Source organism: Dipodomys spectabilis, unplaced genomic scaffold (assembly GCF_019054845.1).
Source record: "Dipodomys spectabilis isolate Male_0828 unplaced genomic scaffold, ASM1905484v1 ptg000173l, whole genome shotgun sequence".
Classification (NCBI taxonomy): Eukaryota; Metazoa; Chordata; class Mammalia; order Rodentia; family Heteromyidae; genus Dipodomys; species Dipodomys spectabilis.
This window is the reverse complement of record NW_024870850.1, coordinates 2334263-2360264: the sequence shown is the minus strand read 5'-3', so window position 1 is coordinate 2360264 and position 26002 is coordinate 2334263. Positions and strand designations below refer to the sequence as shown.

At 42.8% G+C, this 26002-nt stretch overlaps 1 protein-coding gene across 1 annotated transcript; it reads left to right on the top strand.

The window, feature by feature from the left end:
• The first annotated feature begins 414 nt into the window (after nt 1–414).
• Nucleotides 415–7276, top strand: LOC122119889. Its single transcript, XM_042693949.1, is given in 2 exon segments — nt 415–5684; nt 6847–7276. Coding segments are annotated over 2 exon segments (5700 nt in total).
• Nucleotides 7277–26002: the final 18726 nt, after the last annotated feature.

Genomic DNA, 26002 nt, shown 5'->3' with positions numbered 1-26002 from the left:
CCATTTTCGGGAGGTAAGCTGGCCAGCATCTGTGTGTCGTCTGTGTGCTGTCTGTACGCTGTCTGAAGTCTTGTGTGGCCAAGTTCTGTGCGCTTGCGAATCTGGTGAGTTCGGCTGTTCTCGTCTGTATCAGGCGGACCCGTGGAGGAGCTGACGAGCTCATACTCCCGACCGCGGTCCCCAGGAGACGTCTTGGGGGCTTCTGGGAGCCTGAAAAAGTGGCTCGTCAGGGTGGCCTGAAAAAGTGGCCCGTCAGGGAACCCGGTCCTCTAGGACACGTGGTTCATCAGGGGAGACGAGAGATCCGGACTCTCAATAAAGTCTCCATCAGGTTTTGCTTTCAGTTTGTGAGCAAACACGCGCAGCGAAGCTAAGTGTTGTCTGTCTTGTGTCTGTGTTCATTAAAGTCTTAAAATGGGACAAACTGTCGCGACCCCACTTAACCTTACTTTACAGAACTGGAAAGATGTGCAAACATCAGCTCACAATCTTTCAGTAGAAGTTAAAAAAAGAAAATGGATAACTTTTTGTTCATCAGAATGGCCCACTTTCAACTGTGGTTGGCCACCAGAAGGAACCTTTAACCTAACCATTGCCTTACAGGTTAAGGCCAAAGTCATGGATCCGGGACCACACGGACACCCAGACCAGGTCCCCTATATTGTCACTTGGGAGGCTCTTATTTCTGATCCTCCCCCGTGGATAAGACCCTTCCTACCCGCCCCGGCGCCCCAACTCCCTACCCCCTTAACCCTTCCATCTGCACCTCAACTCCCGTCCCCACTCCTTCCGTCCTTGACTCCCCAACCCCAACTCACTCCTCCTCTCCTCCCCTCTCCAGCTCCCCAACCCCCCTCACATTCCTCACTTTACCCAGCCCTTGTTCCCCTAGAAAGTGAAAAACAGGTGCCTCCGGAGAAAGGCAGACCTGCCACCCCAAAGGTTCTGCCACCAGGGGAAGAAGTTCTCCTGGATTTGTTGACGGAAGAACCGCCTCCCTATCAGGGACATGCTCAGCAGCCTCAGGAAGCAGTGGCTGCCGCCCCTCCACCGCCTGCCGACCCTGCACCATCCCCGGTGGCCGGTCGACTCCGCGGACGCCGAGAGCAGGTCCCGGACTCTACCTCCACCTCTCAGGTGTTTCCCTTGCGTGCAGGGACGAACGGCCAGCTGCAATATTGGCCCTTTTCGGCCTCAGACTTGTATAATTGGAAGACTAACAACCCTCCCTTTAGTAAAGACCCCTCAAAACTAACCTCTTTAATTGAATCTATCTTAGTGACTCATCAACCAACTTGGGACGATTGCCAGCAACTATTGCAGGTGCTGTTGACTACCGAGGAAAAACAGCGTGTTTTCCTCGAAGCGAGAAAGAACGTCCCTGGGGACCACGGGCGTCCCACTCAACTGCCTAATGAGATAGACGCTGCTTTTCCCTTGGAACGGCCCAATTGGGACTTCAATACGGATGCAGGTAGGAACCACCTACGCCTTTACCGCCAGTTGCTAATAGTGGGTCTCCAAGGGGCCGCCCGGCGGCCCACCAATTTGGCGCAGGTAAAGCAAGTAGTTCAGAAAGTAGAGGAGTCGCCTTCGGCTTTTCTTGAGCGTCTTAAGGAGGCATATCGCATTTACACTCCTTACGACCCTGAGGATCCAGGGCAGGCTACGAATGTTGCTATGTCTTTTATTTGGCAATCGGCTCCTGATATCAGAAAGAAGCTAGAGAGACAGGAGGATCTTCAGACATTGTCCCTCCAGGACTTGCTTAAGGAAGCCGAACGCATTTATAATAAGAGAGAGACTCCAGAAGAAAGAGAGGAAAGGCTGAGGAAGGAAGCTGAAGAGAGAGAAAGTGTACGTGATCGTAAAAGAACGAAGGAGATGAGTAAGCTATTGGCCACCATAGTATCAGGGCAGCGACAGGAGCAGGAAAAGCAGAGGAGAGACAGATCGGGCCACCCATTGGAAAAAGACCAGTGTGCATACTGTAAGGAAAAAGGACACTGGATGAGAGACTGCCCAAAGAGACCCAGGGGACATCGGAGACCAAGACCCCAGACATCCTTGCTAACCTTAGACGATTAGGGGGGTCCAGGCCAGGAGCCCCCCCCTGAGCCTAGGATAACTCTGGAAGTTGGGGGGCAACCCGTCACCTTCCTGGTGGATACGGGGGCCCAACACTCGGTATTGACCACGACCCCCGGACCCCTGAGTGACCGATCAGCCTGGGTGCAAGGAGCCACTGGAGGGAAGCGGTATCGGTGGACCACCGATCGAAGAGTGCAACTGGCCACCGGTAAGGTAACACATTCCTTCTTGCATGTTCCCGACTGCCCTTACCCTCTACTGGGAAGAGACTTGTTAACCAAATTAAAGGCACAAATTCATTTTGAGGAGACAGGGGCACGCATTACTGGGCCCAAGGGACAGCCATTACATGTACTGACCCTCGGAATAGAGGACGAGTACAGGTTGTATGAACAAAAACAGGACAAAGAGGACGCCCATATACGGCCTTGGGTGCGAAAGTTCCCGCAAGCGTGGGCTGAGACGGGAGGCATAGGCTTAGCCGTCCACCAGGCTCCTTTAGTTATCCAACTAAAGGCCGCTGCCTCCCCTGTGTCTATAAAACAATACCCGCTGTCCCAAGAGGCCCGTCGGGGAATTCGTCCTCACATAAAGAGACTGTTAGACCAAGGAATACTAACCCCCTGCCAGTCTCCCTGGAATACTCCACTCCTCCCGGTCAAAAAGCCGGGAACTCAAGATTATAGACCAGTACAGGACTTGAGAGAAGTTAATAAGCGGGTTGAGGACATTCACCCCACGGTCCCTAATCCATACAACCTACTGAGCAGTTTGCCCCCCACTCATATCTGGTATACTGTCTTGGACTTGAAGGACGCGTTTTTCTGCTTAAGAATCCATCCCAGTAGCCAGCCTATTTTTGCCTTTGAATGGAAGGATCCAGAGCTGGGAGTGTCGGGGCAATTGACTTGGACTAGACTGCCCCAGGGGTTTAAGAACAGCCCCACACTATTTGATGAGGCGTTACATCGGGACCTAGCCGACTTCAGAATTCAACATCCCACGTTAATATTGCTCCAGTACGTAGATGATCTCCTGCTGGCAGCCCAGACACAGGAGGACTGCAACTCAGGGACTGAAGATCTCCTGCAGACCCTGGGTGCCATTGGCTACAGGGCCTCCGCCAAAAAGGCGCAAATTTGTCAGAAGCAAGTAACGTATCTAGGATATCAGATCAAAGACGGGCAGAGGTGGCTGACAGAGTCTCGCAAACGGGCAATTATGGATATTGCCCCACCCCAGAGTCCAAGACAGTTGCGAGAGTTTCTGGGAACAGCTGGATTCTGCCGACTGTGGATTCCCAGCTTCGCGGAGATAGCCGCCCCTCTGTACCCGTTAACAAAACCAGGGACGCTATTTGTCTGGGAAGAGATCCAACAAAAAGCCTTCCAAAACATTAAGGAGGCGCTCTTACACTCCCCGGCTTTGGGGTTGCCAGATCTAACCAAACCTTTTGAGCTGTTTGTAGATGAAAAGCAAGGATATGCAAAAGGAGTCCTGACCCAGAAGCTGGGGCCTTGGAGACGTCCTGTGGCCTATCTCTCCAAAAAGCTGGATCCGGTTGCTTCCGGATGGCCCCCGTGCCTGCGGATGGTTGCGGCGATTGCAGTCCTGGTAAAAGACTCGGGTAAGCTTACCCTAGGCCAGCCACTTGTCATCCTGGCCCCACATGCCGTAGAGGCCCTGGTCAAACAACCACCAGACCGATGGCTCTCTAACGCCCGCATGACCCACTACCAAGCCATGCTCCTAGATAAAGACAGAATACAGTTCGGGCCTGTAGTAACTCTGAACCCCGCTACCCTGCTGCCACAACCGGGGGAGGCGGAGCCCCATGACTGCTTGCAGATCCTGGCCGAAGTACATGGAACTCGACCGGACTTGACCGACCAGCCCCTCCGGGATGCTGATTTCACTTGGTATACAGATGGGAGCAGCTTCTTGGACCATGGTGAGAGGAAGGCCGGAGCTGCTGTCACCACCGAGACTGAGGTAGTTTGGGCGGAGGGACTTCCGCCTGGGACGTCAGCACAGCGTGCCGAGCTGATCGCCCTGACCCATGCACTCAAAATGGCAAAAGGCAAGAGACTTAACGTCTACACCGATAGTCGCTACGCTTTTGCTACGGCCCATGTGCATGGAGAAATCTATCGCAGGCGGGGCTTATTGACCTCAGAGGGCAAGGAAATTAAAAATAAGCCGGAAATTCTGGCCCTATTGGAGGCCTTGTTCTTGCCCCAAAAACTGAGCATTATACACTGTCCGGGACACCAAAAAGGACAGACCTCGGAAGCGAGAGGCAATCGACTGGCTGATAGGGCGGCCCGGGAGGCAGCGCTAGCCGGAACTCCAACCACCCCGGTCCTCCTCCCCATGACAACCAAGTCGCAAACAAAAAGACCCAGTCCGCTCCCCTACAGTCCAGAGGACATGGACGATCTAAAGAAAATGGGGGCCACCTTTGACCCTGAGAGAGGGGCTTGGACTAACGATGGGAAGACTGTTTGGCCAAGAAAGTGGACTCGTCAAATGATAGACCGCCTCCACAAACTAACCCATCTTAGCAACCGGAAAATGAAGACCCTCCTTGAGCGTGAGGAAGGGCTAATGCATCTTCTGGGAAAAGAGGACAGCCTACAAGCAGTGACAGATCAATGCACAATATGTGCCCGTGTCAACGCTGGAAAGACCAAAATAGGGCCAGGAGTGCGGGTACGAGGACAGCGACCTGGGACTCACTGGGAGATCGACTTCACGGAGATTAAGCCTGGACAGTATGGTTACAGATATCTCCTAGTATTTGTGGACACCTTCTCAGGCTGGGTAGAGGCTTTCCCTACCAAACATGAAACCTCCAGAGTGGTAACAAAAAAGCTGATGGAAGAAATTTTTCCCCGATATGGTATGCCACAGGTATTAGGGACTGATAATGGGCCTGCGTTCGTCTCCCAGGTAAGTCAGTTGGTGGCCAAACTGTTGGGGATTGATTGGAAATTGCACTGTGCTTACAGACCCCAGAGCTCAGGGCAGGTAGAAAGAATGAATAGAACGATTAAGGAGACTTTAACCAAATTAACACTTGCAACTGGCTCAAAGGACTGGGTGTTCCTCCTGCCCCTTGCCCTCTACCGCGCTCGCAATACCCCTGGCCCCCATGGCCTCACCCCTTTTGAAATCTTGTACGGAGCTCCCCCGCCGGCTGTCAATTTTCTTGACCCTCATATATCTGACTATGCTAATAGCCCTTCTTTACAAGCTCACTTGCAGGCACTTCAGATTGTCCAGCGTGAAGTCTGGAAGCCTCTTGCGGCAGTATACCGGGACCAACAAAACGACCCTGTCGTGCCTCATCGTTTCCAAATAGGAGATTCTGTGTGGGTCCGCCGCCATCAGACCAAAAACTTGGAACCACGGTGGAAAGGACCATACATCGTTCTCCTCACCACTCCTACAGCCGTAAAAGTGGACGGAATCGCCGCCTGGATCCACGCGTCCCACGTCAAGGCCGCCCGGACCCCGGAAGAGACCTCAACAAACCCGGACTGGAAAGTTCAGCGCACTCAAAATCCTTTAAAGATAAGACTTACGCGAATATGATTTCCTTTGCTTACTTGCTATTCCTATCCCTATTGAGTTTTGCTTCTCCCAATCCCCACCAGCCCGTGCGACAGACCTGGCAGATTTTGTCTGGCACAGCAGATGTAGTCTGGCAGATCAGCTCCGACCGCCATCCGTGGGGAGCTTGGTGGCCAGATCTAACCCCAGATGTTTGCCAATTAGTAGCCGGATCGCCCCGCCCCTGGGACCTGCCCGGTTTCACCTTTGATAAACTCCCGGTAAAAGACTGCTCGGGCATACCCAATATGGGGGGCTTTAATGCAGGATGCTGTTCCCCGGACAAAAGGACAAGTTTAGCCAAGGTTGATTTTTATGTTTGCCCTCGAGAAGGTAGAGCAGCATCTAACCAGTGTGGACAGGAGAGTGACTACTTTTGTGCCTCTTGGGGTTGTGAGACCACGGGTGACGCATATTGGAACCCAAGTTCCACTTGGGACCTGATTAATGTAAAAAAAGGACGGCCCTGGGGTACTTCATGCTACTTCAAAAGTACGTGCCTGCCTTTAAAAATATCCTTTACAGACAGAGGAAGAGCTTTACTTCCTGCCCTATGGATGGCAGGCAGACAGTGGGGAATTAGATGGCATACAATTGGATCTGGACCCTATGGAGTGACATTCCAAATCAGACTACGCAGGCAAACAATAACACCCGTCCTGCCAATCGGGCCCAACCCAGTTTTATCAAAACCCAGAGTCCTCACTGCTAGACATCCTCCACAAACCCCCTTGCTCAGTGCCCCCGTTCCGCCCCCTTCTGCGACCAGTTCCCCCTACCTATCCGCCTCAATGCCGGTCCTGGCCGCATCAGAGGCAGGGGACAGGCTCATTGACCTTGTAAAGGGAGCATATACTGCTTTAAATTATTCTGATCCCAGTCGCACCGAGAGCTGTTGGCTATGCCTGGTCTCCAATTCTCCATACTATGAAGGCATTGCTGTAAAAGCCAATTTGACCGACCAACTCATAGAGGCAAAAGGGAGCTCATGTCTATTACATTGGCTGTCCTTCTAGGTATAGGAGGGATATCGGCTGGGATTGCCACAGGAACCACCACCCTGACAAGAGTGGATTACTATTCAGACCTCCAGCAAGCCATGAATAACGACTTAAAGACTTTGGCAAACACCGTCCAAACACTAACGGACTCGGTAAACTCCTTAGCTGAAGTAGTCCTTCAAAATCGAAGAGGATTGGACCTACTGTTCTTAAAGGAAGGGGGCTTATGTGTAGCCTTAAGGGAAGAATGTTGTTTTTATGTCAATAAGACAGGAGTAATAATCAAGTCCCTAGATAAACTTAAGGAAAGACTAAACAATAGACAGCGAGAATTTGAGTCTCAACAAACTTGGTATGAAGGGTTGTGGAATAAGTCTCCGTGGTTTACTACCCTGATATCCTCATTAATGGGACCATTAATACTCCTCATGTTAATCCTTACTGTGGGCCCCTGCATCATCAATCGCCTAATACAATTTATAAAGGACCGCCTATCGGTCGTACAGGCCCTAGTATTAACCCAACAATACCACCAACTTAAATTGACGGAGGAATCTCCAGTTGAATGAAGAATTTCATTCATACAAAAAGAAAATGGGGGAATGAAAGACCCCAGACGCTCCTCCCGAAGCCCCTATTGAGCCCAGCAAAAGATTAAAAATTAAAGTTGGAGTTATTATACTATACAATTGCTAACTGCTGGTTTTGCTTCTGTAAACTTGCTTGCGCTAACACTAACCCTTCCCCTCCCTGGAGATAAGTGCAGGCCGCTAACCAGGAAACGAAACCTCGAGCCTCTGAGTCACCGCCGGCAGACCCTAGCATGACCCTAGTACATGCCTTAAAACCAGGCATTCCGGTAAAATAGCCGACCACCACATTCCTTCCCGTAAAACTCAGCCTTAATGCTAGGGTGAGGCAGGATGTAGTAAATCACTTGTCAAAATCAGGGAACGAACAGTTTCGGTGCATAACGACCCGCACAGACTTGTCCGGGCAAGTACCGACACGTCAGCCTTCCCCCAACCCCACCTACCCCATCTGGCTAGCTTAACCTGACCAATCCCCACCCTGAACGTAATTTGAAATTAACCAATCATCCCCCTGTAACCACGCATCTCGCTTCTGTAACCTCGCTTCTGCTGTCCATAAAAAGAGGGTGCTTTCAAGCACTCGGCGCGCAAGTCTCCCGATAGACTTTGTCGCCCCGGGTACCCGTGTAACCGGTTCTCAGACACTCAACCCGAACCTTGTGGATCTCGAGGTTGAGTGCACCTGGGAGCCGAGGGCTTGCCCGAATAAACCTCTTGCTGTTTGCATCCACACAAGTGGTCTCGTTGTTCCTTGGGGAAGGGTCTCTTCAGATTGAAGGACACCCCACGCCGCCGGGGGTCTTTCAAGATGAAGACAAAAATCACTCAATTTTAATACTAGATAGGAAAGCCATGGTAAAGGCAGACAGTATTGCAGACAAATGAAGGGGAAAACAAGTGCCACTCAAAGTGTTAAAGAATTAAGCCTATTTCTCTGGTAGACCCAGAGGACTTCCTATTCCAAAGTCTGAGTCCTAACCAACAGTAGTACAATTCTTGAATAACATAGGTTCCTAATGCCAGTTCTGGTGGGTGCACATTATTTGAACTTTTCTCCTAAAAGTTACAGTTTCTCAGAAATTGTAAGTGTGTAACAAATTCTCCAAAATTACAGAATGTGCAGAAAATGACAAAGGAAACAAGTGTGATGACAGAAGCTAAAGATCAGGGTACTTCTGGTCAAGGAGGTTTTAACATCCAGGCCTTTCCTTATCAGGTTGATCTAGTTGTGATAATGACATTGTTGGGCTAGTTCTTTATTTATTGTGAAAATACCATACAGAGGGGTTAAAATTACATTGGCAAGATAGTGAGTACATTTCTTACCAAGCATTGTTGCCTCCTCCTATGTTTCCCCTTCCCATCCCTTCTGATCTCCACCCCTTCACGCAACCCCTACCACACCCCCATCCCCACCCACCCACCCACCCTCTCCGGACCAAAGTTGTAAAGTTTGTATTTCAACATAACGTCTTGTACGTCTCATTGTTGCAATGGATCCACCTGTATCCCTACTTAAATAATTTGTTTTTTCCCTTCCCCTCCACAAATTATACCAACATAAAATATAGTGAAAACAGGGGTTATACCATGGAGGAGGGATATACAAAGCAACAAAGAAATCATCTTATAAAAATATTGGAAACAATCACAAGAAAGGAAAAAAAAACAGTTGAATCCTTATCTTGGGGTTCATTTCATCTAACATCAATTTGTCTGACAATTTCTGTTTGTCTCAGACATATACTAGTTATCGCAAATAAGGGAAACCATGGGACATATGTTTCTTTGGGCCTGGCTTACTTCACTTAATATAATTTTTTCCAAGTCTTTCCATTTTCTGACAAATGGGGCAATGTCATTCTTTCTGATGGAGGCATAGAATTCCATTGTTTATATATACCACATTTTCTTGATCCATTCAACTACTGAGGGGCATCTGGGTTGGTTCTAGATCTTAGCTATGGTAAATAATGCTGCAATAATCATGGTTGTGCTGGTAGCTTCAGTATGGTCTTGTTTGTGATCATTTGGGTAAATGCCCCAAAGTGGGATTGCTGGGTCATAGGGGAGCTCTATGTGGAGTCTTTTGAGGAACCTCCATAATAATTTCCAATGTGGTTGAACAAGTTTACACTCCCACCAACAATGCAGAAAGGTTCTTTTCTTTACACATCCCCTCCAGCATCTGTTGTTATTAGACTTCTTAATTATAGCCATTCTAACTGGGGGAGGTGATATCTTAATGTTGTTTTGATTTGCATTTCTTTTATGGCAAGGAAGGTTGAGCATTTCTGCCTATGTCTATTGGCCATCCTTCTTTCCTCTTCAGAGAAGTTTCTCTTTAAGTCTTTACCCATTTATTTATTGAGCAGTTGTTTCTTTGAGGATTTGTTGTTGGGGGATTTAATTTTTTGAGTTCAAGGTATATTTTAGATATGAGACTCTTGTCGGTTGTATGGCTAGTGAAGATCTTCTCGCAATCCATGGGCTTTCTATTGATCTTGCTAGCTATGTCTTTTGCCATGCAGAAACTCTGCAATTTCACCCAATCCCATTTGCCCAACCTTTCTTTGATTTGTTGCGTTTCTGGGTCTCTATTAAGAAAATTTTAGCCTGCGCCAAACAGACCTAGGGTTTCTCCTATTCCATCCTGTAATGTTTTCAGAGTGTCTGCTTTGACTCCGAGGTCTTTGATCCATTTGGAGATGATTCTGGTACAGGGTGATATATAAGGATCTAGATTTAGTTTTCTACAAGTAGTTAACCAATTTTGCCAGCACCATTTACTGAAGAGGCTGTCTTTCTTCCATTCTATTTTTTTTAGCTCCCTTATCGAAGATTAGATGGCTATAGGCCTGTGGGTTCATTTCTGGGTTTTCATATCTATTCCATTGGTCCTGAGGTCTGTTCTTGTGCCAGTACCAAGCTGTTTTAACTACTATGGTTTTGTAGTAGAGTTTGAAATGTGATATTGATATTCCTCCAGCCCTGTTCTTTCTGTTAAGGATCGTTTTTGCTATTCAGTCTTTTAATGTTCCATATGAATTTTTGGATTTCCTCTTCTATTTCCTTGAAGAATGAGGTTGGGATATTGATAGGTATCGCATTGAATTTGTAGATAGTTTTGGGAAGTAGTGCCATTTTCACGATGTTGATCCTTCCAATCCAGTAGCATGGGAGATTTTCCCATTTTCTAATTTCTGTTTTGATTTTCTTTTTCAAGTTTTTAAAGTTTTCATCATAGAGGTCCTTCACTTCTTTGGTTAAGTTAATCCTTAGATATTTTATTTTGGGGGGGCTGTTACAAAAGGAGTTGCTTTGTGATTTCAACCACACTTTTCTCTTTGTTGGCATACAGAAAAGCCATTGATTTTTCAGGGTTAATTTTATACCCTGCTATTTTGCCAAAGTTTTGAATCAGCTTGAGTAATTTGGGAGTGGAGTCTGTGGGATTCTTTAGATAGAAAATCATGTCATCTGGAAAGAGGGAGAGTTTTAGTTCTTCTTTCCCTATTTGGATCGCTTTTATGTTTGCATCTTGTCTTATTGCTGTAGCTAGGCATTCTAATAGTAGATTGAAGAGAAGTGGAGAGAGTGGACATCCTTGTCTCGTTCCTGAGTTAAGAGGAAATGGCTTTAGTTTTTCACCATTAAGTTTAATGCTGTCTGTAGGTTTGTCATATGCAGCCTTTATTGTATTGAGGAATGTTCCCTGGATTCCTAGTTTTTTCCAGAGCCTTCATCATAAAGGGGTGTTGGATCTTGTCAAATGCTTTTTCTGCATCTATTGAGATAACCATGTGGTTCTTAATGCTTGCTCTGGTTGATGTGATGAATTATATTAATTGATTTCCTTATAGTGAACCAGTTTTGCATCCCTGAAATGAATCTTGTTTGATCATATTGTGTGATTTTTTGGATGAATTGTTGAAGTCTATTGGCCAAAATTTTGTTGAGAAGTTTTGCATCAATGTTCATCAAAAAATGGGCCTATAATTCTCTTTCTTTGATGAGTCCCTGCCTGGTTTTGGTATGAGGGTTATGATGGCTTCATAGGATGAGTTCGGTAGTGAATTTTCTGTTAATTTCATTGAAGAGTTGGAGGAGTATTGGTGTGAGTTGTGCTTTGAATGCCTTGTAGAATTCTGCTGTAAATCCATCCAAATCTGGACTTTACTTAGTTGGAAGGTCTCTTATTGCTGTTTCTCTTTCCATGCTTGATATTGTTCTATTAAGTTGGCTTAACTGATATTCGTTTACTTTTAGCATGTTGATATTTGCTAGGAATTAGATAATTTCTTCCAGATTCTCAATCTTATTAGAAAAAGGTTTGATAAGTATTCCCTTATAATGTTCTGAATATTGGTTGTTTCCATGGTGATGCTTATCTCTGAGTTTATTTATTTGGGTGTGTTCTCTTCTTTTTCTGATAAGATTTGCTAAGGATCTGTCAATTTTGTTAATTTTTTCGAAGAACCAACTCTTTGTTTTGGTGATTCTTCCTATGGCTTTTTGGATCCTAATTCATTTAATTCTGATTTAATTTTAATTATTTCTTTCCATGTACTGGATTGGGGTTTATCCTGCTGCTCTTTATCAAGGAGGTTCAGATGTCTCATCAAATTGTTGGTTTCAGATTTCTCCAATTTGTTGATGTAGGAACTCAGAGCTATAAACTTGCTTCTGAGTACTGCCTTTGCTGTTCCCAGAGGAGCTGGTAGTTTGTGTGTTCATTTTTGTTGAATGTCATGAACCTTTGAATTCCTTTTCTAATCTCTTCCATGAACCACTGGTGATTCAACAGTGTGTTATTCAGCCTCCATGTGTTACTAGACTTTCTTTGGTGGCTTTTGGTGTTGAGTTCTAATTTTATTCACTTGTGGTCTAAGAGAATGCAAGGTATAACCTCTATGTTTCTGATTTTGGACAAGTTTGCTTTGTGACCTAAACCATGGTCTAGTTTGGAAAATGTTCCGTGTGCTGCTGAGAAAAACGTGTATTCTGATGCTGCTGGGTGAAATATTTGGTAGATGTCTGTTAAACCTTGTTGATCTATACAATTGTTTAGATCTGCGGTTTCTCTGTTGAATTTTTGCCGACTTGATCTATCTAGTGGGGATAGTGGTGTGTTAAAGTCCCCAACTATTAATCATTGGATGTATGTGAGATTTGAGGGAAAGTAGTGTTTCTTGGATAAATTTTGGTGCTCCCTTGTTTGGCAAATAGATATTTAGAATTGTAATATCCTCCTGAAGGAGAGATCCCGCCAATTAGTATGTAGCGACCTTCTTTATCTCTTCTCACTAACTTTAATTTGAAGACTATTTTATCTGATATTAGGATTGCATCCCCCATCTGTTTATGGGGGCCATATGCTTGGTAGATTTTGTTCCAGCCTTTCACTTTCAAAATGTGTTTGTTTTTATGGGCAAGGTGTGACTCCTGAAGACAGCAGATAGAAGGATCTTGCATTTTGATCCAACTAGACAGTCTTTGTCGCTTAATTGGAGAGTTAAGTCCATTAATATTGAGAGGTAGGACTGAGAGGTGTTTGGTAGTTCCTGCCATGTTATCCATCTTCTTGGGGGCTTTGGCAACTGGGTTCTTCCTGTGGGTCTTGGATTCTCAATTTGGGTGTGGTTTCTTAGCCTTTATTGTGGTCTTGTTAGTTTTCTATGTGTAAGACATCTTCAAGTATATTTTGCAGGGCTGGTTTGGTGGAGATATGTTGTTTCAGTTTTTTTTTGCTATGGAAGGTTTTTTCATTGACCTTCAGTTATGAAGGATAGTTTAGTTGGGTACAGTGTTCTTAGTTGATAGTTGTTTGTCTTTAGGGCACGGCCTACAGCATTCCACGTTCTTCTTGCTTTAATTATGTCTGCTGAGAAATCTGAGGTGATTCTAATTGATTTTCCTTTATAGGTGATTGATCCTTTCTCCTTGACAGCTTTAAGGATCTGTTCCTTGGTCTGAATTGATCCTGTGCAGATTATAATGTGATGGTGGGATGTCCTATTCTGGTCTGGTCTATCTGGGATTTTAAAAGCTTCTTGTATCTGAATAGGCCTATCTCTTTACATGTTTTGGAAGTTCTCTGCTAGGATCCTGTTAAACAAATTTCCTAGACCATTAACTTCTGTCTCTAGGTGCTTCTCTATACCTATTATCCTCAGATTAGGCCATCTGATGGTGTCTTCCAAATGTTGAATAGGTCTGTCATATTTCTTGGATATGTCTTCGATAGTTGTATGTTCTTTCTCTACAATATCTAGGCTCTCTTCAATCCCTGAAATTCGATTTTCTGTATGGTCTAACCTACTGTTAAGACTTTCTACTTTGTTTTTTGTATTTCTTTTCCTTCTAATTGGTGGGCTTTGATGGCTTCAAATTCTTTGTTGGAGCTTTTTTTTTAGATCTTGTATGAACTTCTTTACTTCCTTAATTTGGTGTTCTGTGTTTAGTCTCAAATCACTTAGTTGATTGGTTATGGTTTCCTTGGACTCCCCTCCCTTCTGTCAGGTTCCATTCAGCATTCCCTTTGTGGTCTCCCTGAATTCTTTCAACTGTCTGGTTATGGATTCCATGAATGCCTCTATTGATCTTTGTCTATTCTCTTCCCGCTCTGGCAATTCCTCTATTACTCTTTGATTAGTTTCCTCACGTTCACGCAATTCCTGTAGTTCTCTTTGACTGTTCTCAGCCTGCGCATGCTATTTCTGTGTCTCTCTTTGTTCTCAGCCTGCTGATACAATTCCTGTATCAATCTTTGAGTAGCTTCCTCACGCTCATGGGATTCTTGTATTGATCTTTCGTTTGCCTCCTCTCTCTCTGTATCATGCTCATACTGAGTCCTTTGCAGGTTTTCAATCTTTTCATCCACCATATTTGCCAGTAGTGTTTATAGAGCTTTTTGGGAACTTGCCTCTGGATTATTCATTAAGTGTTCTGTCATCTGATTATCATAAGTGGGAGTTGAGATACCTGGACTTGCCATTTTTCTGGCTTGTTCTGCCCATTTGGTATGAAAGTAACACCAATTTTGTGCTAGAACACTATTTTAAGGCAAACATCAACCAAAGTTTTTTTTTGGGGAGGGGGGTCCGGCCGTGGGGCCTGAACTCTGGACCTGGGCGCTGTCCCTCAGCTCTTCAGCTCAAGGCTAGCGCCCTACCACTTGAGCCACAGCGCCACTTCTGGCTTTTTTCTTTTTGCTTATGTGGTGCTGAGGAATCGAACCCAGGGCCTCAGGCATGCAAGGCAAGTGCTCTACCACTGAGCCACCTTCCCAGCCCTCAACCAAAGTTCTGTAGTTGCACAGTCAAAATGCTGCAGATACAATATAGTTCAACAGATACAATCCATTCAACCTCAAATAACTATTGATTAATGGGCTAAGAACAGTAAGGAAGAATTTGGCAAACCAGAAATTATTAGGTTTAGGGGAAATGTGGGGAAAAATAGGATAAGAGGTTTGTGGAAAGGTAAAAGGAGAGTAAAATTAAGCAAGTCCTAATCTCAAAGAGGGGAATGGATTGGACAGAATGATAGGAAAGGGAGGAAAAAAAGAGACAAGAAAATATGGAAAAACAAAATTTAAATTTAAAAAGTGAAACTTAAAAAGTATTTATGTTTAAAGGTGATATTGAGAGAAGGAGAGGATAAGATTAGAGGAGAGGAGGGATAGGAGAGACATGAAAAAATAAAAAATAAAAATTCTTTAAAAATTATATAGGTATAAAGAGAAAATACTGCTATTAAAGAATTTAAGCCTAAGAGGTTGTGAATTGAGTAATAAATTTCTGAATTAAATGTGTACACAATGGGGAATAAGGTCTAATAATAGAAGACAGGTATACATCTGGGGATGAGCAGAACAGCAATTAAGTCACGCAAAAAAGAAAGAGAAAAAAATAAAAAATATGAAGAAAAACAAAGAACCAAAAGGTCAATAGAGATAACACACACACATACACACACACACACACACACACACACACACACACACACCTAAAATAAAAATTATATGAAAAAAAGATTAAACAATTAAAAAAATAAAAATTAAAAAAGGTACAAAAAAGAGTTCCTTGATTTTTCTGAGTAACAGGGGGATGGGAAGATCCTGTATCTCCCTTGTGTCCATAACCAGTCTCTTGGTGGAGTCTCTGGTCTTCTTGTGGTAATTGGTTTTCCTGTGGCTTGATTGGTTTCTTAAGTCAGTTTCTTTGAGCAGACAGAAACATGCTCTGCTTTACCCAGGATTTTGTGATCCTCCTCCCAGGCTAGTTCAGTGGGAGGGAGATCTGCTTTGAGTGTAACAAAAGAGGGAAATGGCTGTTTCCTCTAGTTTGGAGATGCTGTGATGAGGCTAGGTTCTGAGTAGAGTTGAGGCTTTTCAGCAAACAGTAGCTTTTCCCTGAGGGGCTAGCTCCAGAGACACTCACAGAGCCCAGCCAGGAGCCATTCTCAGGGTTTATGTTTACTGAGTTTAATTGATTGTCTAGACTGCTGTAGGGATGAGCAGCCTCTGGCTCTGTTTACCCAGTGAAGAAAGTCACTCCTCTGGGTGTAGAGCTTCCTCTGCCAGGGCTGGGTGACTTTCTCCTGGGTGGAGCTAAGCCTGGCAGGACAGGTCAGGTTCCTGTGACCTGCTCAATGACTGGCTTCTTCCAAGGCCTGAGTTTGAGCTAGCTGCTCAGTCAGGCCTTTGTCAGTATTAAAGATGGAGATGTCTGGTGCGCAGGCGGGGGCGGGGGAGAGTGGTGGCCTTCCCTCCCTCCTCTGCTCCCTGAGAAAGGGTGAGGATGTCAGGTTTCTACTCATGCCAAAGTCTTGGTTCCTGGGTCATCTCTGGTCTGCGAGCTGCAGGATGAAGATATCTGCTCCTTGTCAGTTCTTGTTGGTGCTGAGTAGAATCCGCTCACCCGCTGCATCTGGCACCTTTGTACTGGACTCTCTGTGTTGTAGGTATGGTGGCTATGGCTGCCACTGCAGCTGCCAAGGCTGCCCCAGCCTGGCTACCAACAAGTGCTCAGATCTGTCTCCTTGCCTGGATTTATCTCTCTGTCCAAACTCTCCGTACTGTAAAGGCACACTTAGTGTGATTCTCTGGCCTAGGACTCCTCACCGGAAAACTAAAACTGCTTTCTATGAGAGGCTTGTTTAGCCTCCAGCTTCTCCTCCACCATCTTCCTGTTGGGCTGGTTCTAATGGAAGTTGTTTTCCTCATCCACAGAACTCTAGAGAATATCTGAATAATACTTTGGCTTTCTATTCTACAGACAAAAGTGTTCAATCACTCCTGTAGAGGAATTGAAAGTGATGACCTATAGTGAAATTTTCATCTAACCCTTCTGACACTGAAGTGTAGTGTTTCTTGAAAATGAGCCAGTTCTCCAACACTGTGTCCCACAATTCCGTCCTGACCCTTCTATGGTTCAGCACAGTGCAGATAAGTTCAGCCCTCACTGTTAGCACACTGCTTGCACTGCAGATGCCAGTCCAGAACACATGTTTGTACTTCTAGGCCCTACTCACCTTCCTGAAGTGATAGAGGGTTGGTACCATTAGTCACTACATTAACCACAATTCAGGCATTGTCTGAAAAAGTTTTATGGGAAAAAATATGCAGCTATAGCTCATTTCATACTAGAAGCTGTCACATAGACCACTTCTTAAAACCCATATTACAAAGCCAGGCTCTGGTGGCTCATGCTTCTAATCCTACCTACTCAGGAGGCTGAGATCTGAGGATCATGGCTAAAGCCAACCCTAGCCAGGAAAGTCCATGAGAATCTTATCTCCAATAAACCACTCAGAAAACTGGAAGTGGTGCTGTGGCTCAAGTGGTAGAGCGCTCTCCTTGAGCCAAAGAGCTGAGGGACAGCACCCAGGCCCAGAGTTTAAGCCCCATGACCTACCAAAAACAAACAAAAAAAAACATATTACATACCCACACTCAAATTCAAAAACCTCTGCAGTACAGTGATTCCTCAGGACACTAAACCTTCACTATGATGTAGCCATACCACTCCTGGGTATCTGCACTGAACACCATGAGCCAAAACATGATAAAGGCAGCTGCACACCCATGTTCATTGCTGCACTATTCACAATTGCCAAGATATGGAAACAGCCCAGATGCCACATAATAGTTGAGCAGATAAAAAAATGTGGTAGGGGTTACACCGTGGGGAACTATGTTTCTTTGGGTCTGGCTTACTTCACTTAATATAATTTTTTCCAAGTCTTTTCATTTCCTAACAAATGGGGCAATGGCATTCTTTCTGATGGAGGCATAGAATTCCATCGTGTATATATACCCCATTTTCTTGATCCATTCATCCACTGAGGGGCGTCTGGGTTGGTTCCAGATCTTAGCTATGGTGAATAATGTTGCAATAAACATAGTTGTTCTGATAGCTTTAGTATGGTCTTGTTTGTTATCATTTGGGTAAATGCCCAAAAGTGGGATTCTATGTGGAGTCTTTTGAGGAACCTCCATGCTACTTTCCGAAGTTGTTGACCAAGTTTACACTCTGACCAACAATGCAGTAAGGTTCCCTTCTGCCCACATCCCCTCCAGAATCTGTTGTTATTATAGTACTTGATTATAGCCATTCTAACTGGGGTGCAGTGGTATCTCAATGCTATTTTGATTTGCATTTCTTTTATGGCTAGAGAGGTTGAGCATTTCTTCATGTGTCTATTGGGGGGGCAGGGGAAAATGGGAAGGGTTGAGAAGGGGAAACAAAGGAGGAGGCAACAATGCTTGATAAGAAATGTACTCATTACCTTGCCCATGTTATTATAATCCCTCTGCATGGCATTTTCACAATAAAATAAAAAATAAATAAATAAAAATTTAAAAATGTGACATGTATAAACAATGGAATTTTTTTTTGATGTCATTGTTTTTTTTTTTAATTTTATTTTATTTGTGAACATACTGTACAGAGGGGTTACAATTACATGGGCAAGATAATGCATACATTTCTTACCAAGCATTGCAGCCTCCTCCTTTGTTTACCCTTCACCTCCCTTCCCAGCCTCCCCCTTCCCCCCCACCCAATCCTTCCCCCCCCCACCGACATTGTAAAGCTCCTTTTTGACATGACAATTTGTACTTCTCATTGTTGCAACAGGTCCACCTGAATCCTTAAATGACTTTAAACAATGGAATTTTACACAGACAATAGAATGAATAAAATAATGTCATTGGAAGGGAAATGAATGGAATTAGAACAAATCATGTTAAATGAGGTTAGCCAAGCTCAGAGAAACAATCAGTGCGCGTTATCTCTGATATGCAGAAATTAGATCTAAAAGACACTGAGCTATGATAAAATACACCAGATTCTAGATACTCAGATATATTGAGACCTAAAGGAGACAGTCTTGAGAAATAAATACAGAGGCACAATGCCTACTTAGCTCTGCATAGTAAGATGAAAATTTATGTATATATGTATATTTCATGCATAAATTAAATATATTTGAATATATTTATTTATAACTATGAAATATATATATTTTATATATTAAATTATTGAATAAATACTTATATTCATACATATAAATTACATATTATATTATGTATCAATTATATATCATATATACATTATATGTTGTAAACCTATATTCTATATAATATATACACTACATATATACACATTATATATAAAGTTTTTTTTTTGGGTGGGGGGGTCCGATCGTGGGCCTGAACTCTGGGCCTGGGCGCTGTCCCTCAGATCTTCAGCTCAAGGCTAGCACTCTACCACTTGAGCCACAGCGCCACTTCCGGCTTCTTTTTTTCTGCTTATGTGGTGCTGAGGAATCGAACCCAGGGCCTCATGCATGCAAGGCAAGCGCTCTACCACTGAGCCACCTTCCCAGCCCCGACATTATATATAAAGTTATATATGTATATATCAAGCAAACTTCAAGATATGAAAACTAGAGAACACTTCATTCTAAATTTGTTTTTTATTTTTTATATTTATTTTTTCATGCTTTTGTCTCCTTATTCTTTTTTTTTTTTTTTGCCAGTCATGGGGCCTGAACTCTGGGTCTGGGCACTGTCCCTCAGCTCTTCAGCTCAAGGTTAGCACTCTACCACTGGAGCCACAGTGCCACATCCGGCTTTTTCTGTTTATGTGGTGCTGAGGAATTGAACCCAGGGCCTCATGCACTCTACTGCTGAGCTACATTCCCAGCCCCAGTTTTAGTAGTTTTGATGATGATGATGATAATGTATGGTATTTTCAAGTGAATATCTTCAGGAGGGTACAGAACTCAGGAGAAAAGGGTGAAACAATATAGCACTGGAACTCATTGAACACTGGTGCAAAAGAACTATAGATCTTGCCAGTGGAGTTGGGAGCAAAGGACTAGTAGACAGTGGGTAAACAAAAGTAACTGTATGGAAGAAAATGTGCTCATTACCTCACATAATTGCTCATGTAATTGTAATCTCTCTGTGCCTTACCTGTATAATAACAATAAAGTAAATTAACTTTAAAAAAAGAACTCAATATCAAGGTAGGTTCCAGTGTATCATGCCTGTAATCCTCGCTGAGATCTGAGGATTGCAGTTCCTAGCTAACCTAAGCAGGGAAGGGAGGACTCATCTCCAATAAATCACCAAAAAGACAGTAGCAGCTCAGGTGAGACAGCCACTGAAAGAAGGAGACTGGGTCTAAGTAACGTGGCCTTGTTCTCACAGCCATCCTGGTGCCTTGCTGTGTGGAGGGGGCTTTCTACCCAGCTCTGAAAAGCCTAGGGGTGAGAGAGCCCATGTAGCTTAGCCTTTGGTAGGAAAGCTTTGCTACACAGAATGCTGATTCTGCCTTGATTATCTCACTGTTTCCCTATATGGAATTTGTGAAGGATATCTCCCTATGTGAAAAGAATTAACCGGACCATTGAGCTACTTTCCGAGATGGAAAGTTCTGCTGGTACATGATCCTTTTGCTATATGGTCTGTTTCAGTTGGATTTGGATCTTTGAGACAGGAGTCCACCAGCAGACTCCAGCACTCTAATAAATACTCCCAATTTGACCTCTCAAAATGTGGCTTCTTTGTTTATTGCCAACTCAGTTCTGGCTGCAACTTTAGCAAAAAACTTATCTTGGGGTTCATTTCGCCTAACATCAACTTATCTGACCTTTTCCGCTTGTCTCAGACATATACTAGTTATTGCAAATAAGGGAAACCATGGGACCTATGTTTCTTTGCACCTGGCTTACTTCACTTAATACAATTTTTTCCAAGTCTTTCCATTTCCTAACAAATGGGGCAATGTCATTCTTTCTGATGGAGGCATAGAATTCCATTGTGCATATATACCCCATTTTTTTGATCTATTCATCTACTGAGGGACATCTGGGTTGGTTCTCCCTCCCCCACAGTATAACCCCTGCTTTCACTGTATTTGATGTTCATATAATTTGTGGAGGAGAACGGAAAAAAACAAATTGTTTAAATAGGTATACAGGTGGACCCATTGCAACAATGAGATATACAAGATGTTACATTGAAAAAAGAACTTTACAACTTTGGCGGGGAGGTGGAATTTTTAGGGGGGGATGTGAAGGGATGGCAAGGGGAAACAAAGGAGGAGGCAACAATGCTTGATATGAAATGTACTTATTACCTTGCTCACGCAATTGCAAACCCTCTGTATGGTATTTTCACAATTAAAAAAAAGCTAAGGGGTAGTGCTACAACCTTAAGTAAAAGCTCTACAACCAGCATAAACACACACATGATCCCAACATATCCAAAAATAAATACAGAGGAGGTTCTTCAGAAATTAAAATAAACCAGAGAAGCCTTGAGATAGTCTTCAAAGGAAGAGTAAATTAAAATAAATGAGATGAACCAGCAAGTTAGAAATACAAAGGGTCTGAAAAAGAGGGAATCTAGGCAAATGGATGAAAACATGAAAAATATCAAAACATCACAAATCCACAATATGTTTTTAGGGCAAAATTATGCAAGTTCCACAGCATCTGATATTACATTGTATAAAAATTTTGATTAAGATGTTTATGCTGTTTAATTTTATAGGTAAAATAAACTGAAAGACTTAGATGGAATAATTAACTTTTAAATATGTGTTGATATTTTTACACAACAAAGTAGAAGACATGGTAAGTAAATGATGGGAGTTCTTTAACACTGAGGTCTACATGAATTCAGATGCCTCTTGTAAATAACCAAGGGGTAACTTGCAAAAGTCTAAGAGAAAATACATTATTAGGGATATATGTACATGTATATACATGTATATGAAGGTTACTTTTCTACTTTTTATTAGATACAATTTTTCAATATTCTGATGAGATGCTAACCTTCCTTGCCTAGTAAATAAATCATCATGAGGGAGAATGTTTCACTTATGAACCTGGAAGATTAACAGTAATATAGAAATATAGTACATTTTTCTTAAACATTTTTAAGAAATCTGTGGCATATATTTCATTCTAGCTAAAACGTATTTGGATCTCACTAATTCCCACAAATTAAGTTCACCTTGAAACACCTGGTAACCATTCTCAGGTATCCTAGAACCACTCAAATGGCCTTGAGGATTCTAAACTACAGATGGAATGATGCTGGGAAAAGGTAATTCTCTCCATGTGTTAGTGAGATCATATTTAAATTTCTCTCCTGTTTTTTCTCATTACTTGACAGGCATGTACTAGATTGCATATCAGCATATGTGAAGAATTTGTCAACTCTAGATCTGCTAATAGACTACTAAACTTAAATACATGATATGAAAAAAGGTTTGTACCTTAGAAGCTTCCCTTCTTAGAATAGTGGCTTTCACTGCTGGCTGTATGGAGCCTTCTAGACTGTGGGTCAGGCATGTTCCCTCAGCCTGCGAAGACCCCACTTGTGTGTCCACAGGGCCTCACATGTGCTGACTCATCTTCTTCACTCATTGGCATAAAAACTTCTCTCCTTATGACCACAATTATGGCCATCTTCTCCTGCACACTATAGACAGCTCTGTTAGGATTCTTACATTGTGACTTTTCTTTGCTTTTCCATCTTGAAGTCTTAAATCAAGCATGAAATGTTGAAACTACGATAGTAAAGATGAAGGAATAATGGAAACTTATGGCCAAAAGGGAACCCTGCTGCATTTTTGGTGGGAGTGTAAACTTGTTAAACCGTTCTGGAAAGCAATATGGAGTTCCTCAAACGACTCCACTTAGAGCTCCCTTATGACCCAGTAATCCCACTTTTGTAATCACAAACAAGGTCATACCAAAGCTACCAGCACAACCATGTTTATCCTAGGATTATTTTTTTTTGTTTTGTTTTTTTGGGGTCTGGTCGTGGGGCCTGAACTCTGGGCCTGGGCGCTGTCCCTCAGCTCTTCAGCTCAAGGCTAGCACTCTACCACTTGAGCCACAGCACCACTTCTGGCTTTTTTCTTTTTCTTATGTGGTGCTGAGGAATCGAACCCAGGGCCTCATGCATGCAAGGCAAGCGCTCTACCACTGAGCCACCTTCCCAGCCCCTATCCTAGGATTATTTACCATAGCTAAGATATGGAACCAACCCCAATGCCCCTCAGTAGATGAATGGATCAAGCAAATATGGTATATTTGTACAATGGAATTCTATGCCTCCGTCAGAAAGAATGACATTCCCTCATTTGTTAGGAAATGGAAAGACTTGGAAAAGATTATATTAAGTGCAGTAAGAAAGGCCCAAAGAAACATAGATCCCATGGTTTCCCTTGTTTGCAATGACTAGTACACATCTAGGATAAGCAGAGAAGGTCAAAGGCTATGTACATATGACCACATGAGATAATATTATGCAAAATGTACCCCAAGACAGGGACACAAGTGGTTTTTTTCTTGCTTGCTAGTGTTTTTAATGTACTTACAATGCACTATGTGATTCTTTAGTTTCTTTTGTATGTTCTTCCTGCACAGTATAACTCTTATTTTCACTGGATTTGATGCCAGTGTTCTGCATCTTGTATATACATTTTTGTAATTTGGGGAGGGGAAGGGATATTGCAGAATGCTTAAATGGGGATGCAGGCTGACCCATTGTGAAGATGAGATGTACAGGACACTATGTTGAAAACCAACTTTACAATTCAGGGTGGGGGAGTGTGGGAGGAGTTGGGGAGGTAGGGAAGGAATTGATGGTAGGGGAAAACAAAGGAGGAGATAACAATGCTCACTACAAAATGTACTCATTACCCTACTCATTTAACTGTAATCCTAACATTTTTACTATATACATATATATCATATATAATATATATATGGAAACTTTGGTCATAACTTCTTGGTTAAAATGTCAATAGTTCAATAAATAGGACTGCTAGGATTCTATCAACCTAGAAATCTTCACTTGGTAAAGCTAAAAGTCATTAACTAAAAAGTTGACCTACAGAGTACAGCTAAAATGCAGTGAATAAGCTGAATAAATAGGAAGCACAGACAACTAAACTCTTAAAGAATCGAAAACCCAATTAACAATTTGATAAACGAGTTTAAAGATTCATTTCAAAACAAGAAGTCAAAAGGGCCAACATATACATGAGGAAATGATCTACATCTGTGGCCATGAAGAAAAGATAAACCTGAATTTTATCTCACTCCAGTCAGAATGACTATCATGAAGAACACACATAACAGAAAATGCTAGTTAGAATGTGTAGGAAGCCAATACCTATGTACTGTTCATGGAAAGGTCAATTCATGCCACCATTATAGAAATCAGTATGGAGTTTCTCCAAAGAACTAAAAACAGATCTCCTATGCCAGCCAGTTATATCATACTAGGCTGGATATTCAAAAGAATGTAATTGAAGGTACAATAATCACACTTGGACACCCAAGTGTACTGCATAAATATTCATATTAGTCAAACTATGGAAATAGTTCAGATGCTTTCTAAAATATTATTCACAATCAGAACAGGAATATTTTATTGCTATGATAATGCAGATAACTGATGATTATCATGTGAAATAAGCCAGGTTTAGAAAGACAAAGGTCACATGCTTTTTCTCAAATATGGGAGCCAGACCTAAAGACAACATATATACATACTTAAGAAACACACACACACACACACATTTTTGTAATTATGGTATTCTTTGAAAAGGTTAGGAGAAGAGAGAGGAGAAAATAGAATTATAAAATACGTGTAACAACAAAGTACATGTGTGGCTGAAGATGGCATAACTACACTCAATGCAAGCTATTGGTTAATATCTGGAGGAGAGATGAGGAAAAAGGAAGTAATATGTAGGTATATTTAGGTTGAAATATTACATATGCAGCTGTGAAATACACAGTGAATCTATTCTAACAGTTATACGTTAAAATGAAGGAAAGAAGTGTAATTGAGATCATGTCCTATTGTAGGTATTATAAAGATGAGATGGGGCAGTAAATGGCGATGGAGAAGGGAAGGAAGTGAACCAAAGTCAATGTACTTCTTGCACATAGATGAAAATGGAAAAATAAAACCAGCAGACATTCTTTTAATAAGGGAAGTAGTGAATGAATTTGTCATGGAGGGTTCGAATCTGATCAGAGCAAATTGCATGTATATGTAGAAATGATCAGAAGAAAACTTCTACAACTGATAGACAGTACTAAAGAGTATAAAAATGTGTTAAAATTCTATTTACTGCAATAAGTATCAGAATGATTAAGATCAAGCGTAACCTCATTAGAAAATTTTGTATTATCATCACAAAGACAGGTTATTCAGAGCTCCATTATGTTTGCAAAAGCATTACATAGAAAATATGGAAAGTTTCTGTGAATTCCATATCCCACACTTCCATTGTTAGCCTTACTAATAGCATGCTGTGTTAGTGTGGTCCATGGTACAATATATGATTAGCACATCATTAGATTGTTCTGTCCTTGACTTATGCTCACATGCAATTTCTTTTCTGTCCCACATATTATGACTCCAGGAAAGTGTATCACAGTATGCATTCCACAAAATAGCCTGGAATAAAATAAAATCACTGCACTTTAGAGCCATTCTATAGGGCCATTGAGAAGTTTGTATAGATCCAATGTCCAATATATTTGAGTGGTAGAAATTACAGAGATGGTTTTGATAGGGAAGAAAGGGTTGTTTGGGCAAGCACAGGTACTCAGAAAAGCATAAATACAGACACCCAAGGTAGTGAATGTATTGATGCTTCATGGCAGTGTATTGACCCATGTACTCCGGTTGTCCAGTGATATTGTCAGTTGTGAAGGTCAAGTTCAGAATACAATTCTGCAGCTCAACTTCTGCACTATCAGCCATTGCTGAATTGAACATGATCAATCACTCATTCTCCAGGCAATCATAGATGGACATATTTGTGGAGTCTTCTGCATGGGATTCTACTGAAATTGGCTTGGGTCAACCAGCAATTTTCTGTTGCTATTTTAGACATTGGGTGTGTGAGATGTCCTCTGAGTGCTAAAGACTTGGGTTGACATCTCCCTGGCATGAACCTTTGTGAACCATCTCACCTTTCACGTGACATGGAATCTATTGATGTTTTCCAGTTGAATCAGCCCTAATAGACTTCATACAAATCATTTGCTAATCCAGGCTTCCAACAGAATCTAACAAGAAAACTTCATCCCCAAGGTCTTACTCTCTGTGGTCATGGATGAAAGCATAACACCTGGAGAGGACAA